The sequence below is a fragment of the Carassius auratus genome, chromosome 26, assembly GCF_003368295.1.
Source record: "Carassius auratus strain Wakin chromosome 26, ASM336829v1, whole genome shotgun sequence".
Taxonomy (NCBI): Eukaryota; Metazoa; Chordata; class Actinopteri; order Cypriniformes; family Cyprinidae; genus Carassius; species Carassius auratus.
Window position 1 is genome coordinate 2,933,888 of NC_039268.1, and position 8,178 is coordinate 2,942,065.

The 8,178-nt window shown below is 38.3% G+C and overlaps 1 protein-coding gene across 1 annotated transcript; it reads left to right on the forward strand.

Moving 5' to 3' along the window:
* Nucleotides 1-1,159: 1,159 nt before the first annotated feature.
* On the forward strand, nt 1,160-5,619 carry LOC113043944 (NACHT, LRR and PYD domains-containing protein 12-like). The gene is made up of 8 exons (XM_026203497.1): nt 1,160-1,186; nt 1,279-3,062; nt 3,450-3,623; nt 3,693-3,866; nt 3,951-4,121; nt 4,196-4,369; nt 4,757-4,803; nt 4,876-5,619. Exons 1-8 carry the CDS (start codon nt 1,160-1,162, stop codon nt 5,415-5,417), a joined length of 3,093 nt encoding a protein of 1,030 aa, XP_026059282.1. The 3' UTR covers nt 5,418-5,619.
* The last annotated feature ends 2,559 nt before the right edge of the window (nt 5,620-8,178 follow it).

Sequence of the window (8,178 nt, forward strand, 5' to 3'; positions counted from 1 at the left end):
AATCTAAAAAAGGAAACGTTTTTGTCTTCATTGGGATTGGGGTTGAATGCTTATGGTAATTTTGCCCTGTTTTGGTTGGGTTTAGGAAATATAGTAAAATAAATCCCATTCCCCATCCTCTCAGGATACCTGGAATGAGTGTACCTCAGGCACATCTTTTTCCATTTTTGTAGCATAAACATTATAAAACTGATGCAAGGTTCAGATCTTCCCATGGTTATCTATGTTGCAGAAACCTTAAGATGTCAAGAGTTTTGCACCCCATTTAACTGATACTTAACTGACATTGGCTCATCTGCATTCAAGGGGAAGTGCTTACCGATAGGTCAATTCATCATTCTACTCATTATTTTACAGCGGCTAATGATCTGGAGGTCTTGCACATTACCAGAAAACAGCTTGCTACCCCCATTGAAAAATAAGGTGGATACAAGACCAAGGTAGACAAGATGGCATCTGTTCCAGAGCAACTTCTAGAAGCAGCAGATGAGTTGGATAAAAACAAAACAGAGAGACTAAACAGTGCAGTCACGCCTGATGAAGTGGAGAAGGCAGATGGAAAGGATGGCTCAATACAGACGATCCACCCCTCTCAGACTACAGTCAGTGTTGATTTGAATGCTAAAGCAGGTGCAACTGTAATCGCTCCTGTACTCACTAAAAATGTCATTCAAGGCTCAGTAAATATCAGCGTCTACTCTGGTGCTGTCGGTAAGATCATACCACTGTAGTTAACTGTGGTTAACATCAGAGTTTCCAAATTTGCTCATTATCATCCAGTCCAGGCTTTTTTCCTTTATTTACTTTATAGATTTCGACAGTCACATGATTTATTTTTTCACTATATACAGTTTTAAGCACTTGGTTTAATTTACATTATTTTGTTTTATTTTTCAACAAATTGTTTTATTTTTCAACAAATTCAACAAATATATATATTTCACCAAATTCCCCAAGGGTCATTTATGTGGGATGTAATTTTTGAGACCAGGCTGCTTATTTGTCTAGCAAATGTGTCATAATGTGTTACAATAAGTTTGCAAGGTTTGAATTAATATGCTTTGCTAACACTTCAGTAGCTAAACAAATTGTTTAATACTTTTTTTTTTTTTTTCTGGCTTTTTTTCTAATGCTTACTCAAAAGGTCCCAAAAATCCACATGAAGGACAGCTGTCACAGAATCAAGGTACAAAAACAATTGCCACTTCTTCATTCAGTTTATAATTGTAATACATTGTATTGAGATCCATGTTTAAATGTTTTTTTTTTATTCTAGAGGATAACATCTTGCAAAAATTCCTGGAAAGTCACAAACACCACATCAAGGCCAAAACGGAACGTGTGTTTGAGGGCAAAAAGGAGAACAAAACACACCTCAGCAAAGTGTATACTGAACTCTTCATCACTGAAGGGGACATTACAGAAGTCTATGATGAACATGAGGTTCTGAAGTTTGACCGAGCCTTGAAAACTCCCAAATTTAAGGACACACCGATCGACTGCAATGACATATTCAGTTTACTGAAGCAAAAAGAGGAGGGAAACATTGTGGTGACCAAAGGCATCGCTGGCATTGGAAAGACGTTCTCTGTGCACAAGTTCATTCTGGATTGGGCTGAAGGAAAAGCTAATCAGGATGTGGACTGTGTGTTTCTGCTGCCATTCAGAGAGATGAACTTGATTAAAGATGATAAAGAGATCAGTCTCCATGAGCTTCTGTTGGAATTTTATCCTGATTTGAATGATGTAGAAAAAAACAAGTTTTATAAAAAATGCAAATTGGCATTTATCTTTGACGGACTTGACGAGAGTCGCCTGGAATTGGATTTTGATTGTAAATTAATAAAATGTGTCAATGCGCGTTCATCTGTTGATGTTTTATTTACAAGCCTAGTTATAGGCAAACTGATTCCGTCGGCTTTCATCTGGGTGACGTCACGACCAGCAGCAGCCAATCTGATCCCTTCTGAGAATGTAGGATTGTTAACGGAGGTACGTGGATTCACCGACCATCAGAAAGAGGAATATTTTAGAAAACGGATCGTAGATGAAGCTCAGGCCTCCAAAATTATTTCACACATCAGGACGTCTCGAAGTCTCTATATCATGTGCCACATTCCCGTCTTCTGCTGGATCACAGCTACCGTTCTTCAGGATATTCTGGTCAAAAATGATGGACAAGACATTCCTTCAACCCTCACCGAAATGTACATCCACTTCCTTCTGATACAGATGAACATGAAGAACCAGAAGTATGAGAAAAAAAAGGAAAGAGATCGCACAAAGCTTTTGAGTTCAAACAAAGACATGATTTTCAAGTTGGCTAAACTGGCATTTGAACAGCTGAAGGAGGATAATGTCATGTTCTATGAAAAGGATCTGAAAGCATGTGGCATCAATGAAAGTGAGGAGTCCACAGGATTGTGCACTGAAATCTTCAAGAAGGACTCTGTTTTGCATGAGATGAAGGTGTATTACTTCATACATTTGAGTGTGCAGGAGTTTCTGGCCGCGTTGCACGTGTTCCTGTGCTATTTGAAGCAGGACAAGGATGAGCTGATTTTCTTCCTGGAGAATTCACGTCCTAATAAGAAAGAACTGCTGTATGTTCTGCTGAAGAAGGCGATCGATAAAGCAAAGGAGAGTGACCGAGGGCATTTCGATCTCTTTTTGCGGTTCTTGCTGGGTATTTCTCTTGAGTCCAATCAGAAACTCCTCATTGGCTTGCTGGACGAAACGCTGAACAGTAAAAACTGCATCAATAAAACCATCCAATACATCAAGCAACTGCAAAACAATGACAAGTGCCCAAATAAATCCATCAACCACTTCTTCTGCATCCTGGAGCTGCAGGACAGAACCCTGTACCAACAAATCATGAAATATCTGAGGTCAGAGAGCGGCCAGCCAAAAGCAGTGTCCAACTCCAACTGCTCAGCGCTGGTATATGTGCTTCTGATGTCAGGTGAGGTGCTGGATAACTTTGACCCAAAGATGTTCAACAAAACATATGCAGGATGTAGGAGACTCGTCCCAGCTGTGAGATGCTGCAGAAAAGCCCTGTAAGTAAGAAAACACTTTTTTACAGCATATTCTGTTTATAATATCTTTATTTTTATACAGATTTCCCCAAAATACAGTTTTTTTAATTTTTTCTCCAAATCCTGTTTTATTTTTTCAACACATTGTGTTTTTTTCTTTTCTTTTTTTTTTTACCCAAAACTTCTTTAAACATATTCGGTTTTATTTCTCAACATACTCTATCCAATGCAATTTGAGTAATCCAATATTTGGATTCCAACATTTGTATGAAGTAATTCACATTATTTTTATTATTATTATTAATGTTATTATATAATATATATTATTTAATTTTTTTCTGATCTGTTTTTTGAAACTATGTAGAGGTGAACTCTTCATGACTAGCCAACATCTTCCCATCTTTCCAGGTTTTCAGACTGTGGATTGACACAACAGTGCTGTGAAACAGTGGCTGTGGCTCTTCAGCTAGAAGACTGTCCTCTGAGCGAACTGGATCTGAGTTACAATTACAGCATAGAGGCAGGGGTGAAGATGCTTTCTGTTGGACTGAAGAGCCCACACTGTCACCTGGAGACACTCAGGTCATTAGCATTTCCATATCTATGTGAACATGCTGTCTGAAATGTAATGCTGATATTGTATTTGTTCAGGTTGGCCTGGTGTCATTTCAACCAGGAGAGCTGTATGGAGCTGGTCTCTGCTCTCAAGAATATCTCACATCGTCTAAGAGAGCTCGACCTCAGTGGCAATGAACTGCAGGACTCTGGGCTCCTTAAGCTCCTAAATGAGATGGAAAATATAGAGAGAAAACTTCAGGTTCTGAGGAAAGTATTGATGATGCTTGGCATTTAGCACACTGTATGAGGCATACGATTGCTAAAAGACTGTTATGACATGTTTTCCTGCAGGCTGAGCTGGTGTAACCTAACTTCAAAGAGTTGTGAGCACCTTTCTTTGATCCTCAGCTCAGATTCGCCCCTGACAGAGCTGGATCTGAGTAACAATGACCTGCAGAATTCAGGAGTGAAGATGCTCTCTGATGGACTCAAAAATCTAAAGTGTCAGCTGGAGATACTGAGGTAAAACTAGGAGCTTTAGTTTATTTATTTGACAAATTGATACTCATTCGTTTTTTTTTTTTTTCAATCTGTAGGTTGTCTGGTTGTATGGTGACAGAGGAAGGCTGTGGTTATTTGTCTTCAGCTTTGAGTTCAAACCCCTCACACCTGAGAGAGCTGGATCTGAGCTACAATCACCCAGGACTATCAGGAGTCCAGCTGCTCAAACACAAACTGGAGGATCCAAAATATAAACTGCAGATATTCAAGTATGTCTTGTGGGTCAATGATGTGGCATTCATTTTTTGAATGGTCTTGTGTAGGCAGACAATGACTTACATAAACAATTCAGTGTCTTCTTTTTAAATTTGTCAGTATTTTTGTGGTCCACAGGTTAAAGAAGAATGGCTCAATAAAAAGCTTTTTAATAAAATCTAGCTGTAAAATCTAGTTGTTTTGAATTAAGACAAAACATCAGTCATGGGGTCAGTGTAGTTTAAGTAACATACAAGAATCAATTATACATTTGTGCTGCTACTTCTTTTATTATAGTTCATTAATAACCTGTAAATCAAACTCTTTACCTTTTGTTTTTATTTGCTTTCAATATCATAACCTTTTCTTACTTTGCTCTTCTTCTTCATTCATTTCTACAGAACTGAGCCTATGGGTAAACACTTCATTAAAGCAGGGATAAAGAAGTGTAAGTTTCTTACTCTCTCATCTCTCTCTGTCTCCCTCTGAGGCACTAACGGATGTGTTTTCTGTCTCACAGATGCATGCGATCTCACGCTGGATCCAAACACAACTCATGTTCAGTTGTGTCTCTCCAATGGAGACAGAACAGCAACATGTGTAATGCAGAGGCAGCCATATCCAGATCATCCAGAGAGATTTGAATCTTTCCAACAGGTGCTGTCTAGAGAGAGCCTGTCCGGCCGCTGTTACTGGGAGGCTGAATGGACGGGTCCGGAGGGGACAGTCGGGGTGACCTACAAAAACATCCTGAGGAAAAATGATGATCTTTGTACACTAGAGGCTACCGGTCAGCTTGGAAGCAATCATGTGTCATGGAAAATTACCTTTGCACGTATTCCAAGTGTTTCTCACGCTGACGAAGACATTTATATAAAAACTTCATCCTCTTGTTCCTCTAAAAGAGTGGGTGTGTATGTGGACACAGCTGCTGGCGTTTTGTCCTTCTACAGCGTCTCTGACACACTCACACACTTGTACACCTTCCTCGTGGCTTTTAAAGATCCTCTCTATGCAGCATTCAGAGTGGACAGTGACTCTGTGTCCTTTTGCCAGATGTAACTTGCAAGCCTCTTTATCCTAACATTATACACATTTATTGCCATCTTTTTTGCTCTGTGTGTCAACATAAATGATAATTTGAATTTAAGCAGGTAAAATGCAAAGGATTTTACATTTTACTGTAAATAACAACCAAACCACATTTTAGAAATGACTTGATGATTTGCCTTTTTAAAGCGATAGTTCACTTTCAAATTACATTTTGGTATGTTTTAGCTTACCTCAAGGACATCCAAGATGTAGGTGTCTTTGTTTCCGCTGCATTTTCCATTTTGATATTTTTAGTTCAAACCGTTCTTGTCTGTGACTCATATAATGGAGGTCTATGGTCACCACCTCAAAGAGCATGCATCATCGTAAGTACACATTGATGACCTAAGACATGAAACGAGCGATTTGTGTTAGAAAACGAACAGTGTTTATATAGTTTTTACCTCTTGTACACACAACTAATCTGAGGGCGCGAGTGCTTCCTGATGTGACGTGTGCGTGTGCTCTGGCTTAGTCTGCCCAAGCGTGGAAAGCGCCGGAAGTGATCTCTCGCAGATGAACGTCACTCATTGTTTACTGTTTACCACACGATAAGCCACCAATCTGCACTGTCAGAAATATAATGCAGTAATTGGAATTAAGTAATTTGTTTATAATGCACCCTATAATCTTTGCGACTATAATAAAAATACAACACATTACTCACTCTATTGACAGCGTGCCATTGGGTCCCTCTGGCCTTGGACGTCGCCTCCAGTTTATACGTGGCAAACAAAACACAACGTGCAAAATGCTGCGTCTCAACAGCAGAGAAACCTCAGGATCTTCAGTCAGGCAAATGTGTGATGGGATACTGTCAATGTCCTCATCTTATTCTTGTAGTTGTGGCATTGCTATGTTCCATTCGTGACAACATATGCTCTCCACTTCTGTTGGCATCTCACAACACTTACTACTAAAACACCATCAATTTTGAAGAGATCTCTGTCTCTCTGAGGCTTGAGGACCTGCTGCTGCAGCGGATGCATCGCTCCTGAGTACTTAATAAATATGGTTGTGAAAAAAATTAAACGTTGTCTGTTGATATATTGAAATCGTCTTCCATTGCAATTTCCTGCACGTCTAAATATGTTTAGATCTTCACAGTGAAAGGTAACACTTCCGAAATCTCTGTGTAAACCATAGACAGTAAGTGTAAACAATGAGTGATGTACACGCTTGCGCAGACTAAGCCAGAGCACGCGCAAACGTCACACAAGTCACGACATCAGGAAGCACGTGCGCCCTCAGATCAGTTGGATGTGGTTGTGTACAAGAGGTAAAAACTATATAAATACTGTTCGTTTTCTTACACAAACTGCTTGTTTCATGTCTTAGGTCATCAGTGTGTACTTACGATGGGGAATTGTTTAATTTGTACTCCTCTGTGCATGCTCTTTGAGGTGGTGACCATAGACCTCCATTATATGAGTCACAGACAAGAACGGTTTGACCTAAAAATATCAAAATGGGAAATACTGCGGAAACAAAGACGCCTACATCTTGGATGCCCTTGAGGTAAGCTAAAACTTATAAACAATTAATTTGAAAGTGAACCATTCCTTTCAACTGTGCTAAAGCTGGCTTTTTTTATTAAAATGCTTCATTTTTTAATGAAAGTTTCTCTGAGCATAAAGACTCAGTTAAGACTCATTTAAGTCTTATTTGTTCACCGTTCTAACCTATATGATGCCTATAAACACTTTGGTGGTAAAGCAACTTATATACACACTGTTAGCAATTGATGTAATTTTTACTATACATTTTACAACAATGCATTGTATTCATTTTTTATTGTAAATGCAAAATCCACCATATAGCATGGTGGGATAGCATTAAAATTTGTACTTTCCCAGCTAACAGAATTTTGTTATAAGAATATTGAGCGATGGTTGTGGGAACATTAAATATGTCCAGTTTTCTTGACATTAGGGGATGTTTTTAAAAGGTATGGTGTTCCTAAAACATTCTTTCAACTTAATTTTGATTAAAAATTCAACATTCTAGGACCATTGATGTGTAACATTTCAAGAACATAAAAATGTTCAGGTTCCTTAATGTTAATAAAATGTTGTTTAAAAGTTAGTATGATGTTCATGAAACATTCTTTACAATCATTCAATCATTGCTGTAAACAAGCACTGAAAAAAATAGAAATAAGAACATTTAGATTTTATTTCTTTCACAAGTATGCAGAAGTTCTTATTGAGAATTTACAGAGGTTAAGATTAGTGATGTTCGGTTCGCTAACAAATTGTTTGATTTAACCGGTTGTTCTTAGTGAACCAGTTGAACCAGTTCACCAAATCGAACTGATTCATTTGAAACAGTTTGCGTCTCCAATAAGCATTAATCCACAAATGACTTAAGCTGTTGACATTTTTAACGCGGCTGACACTCCCTCTGAGTCAAAATAAACCAATATTCTGGAGTAATTCATTTACTCAAATGGTAGACTGACTGAACTGCTGTGAAGAGAGAACTGAAGATGAACACCGAGCCGAGCCAGATAATGAACGTACACTCTGCTCATGCGTGTCATTTTTAAAGGCGACAAAATGCATATAGAAGTATTTTGTTAAACATCAGAAAGTATGATAAAATAACTATATTTTATTTTGTTTTGTCTGTTAAAGATGTATCTAATCTATGTATTTTTTTTAAATTGTAGATTATGTTAGATTATAGGCCAATGGGGTTTTCAGGGAAGTTGGACAATAATTAAGACTCT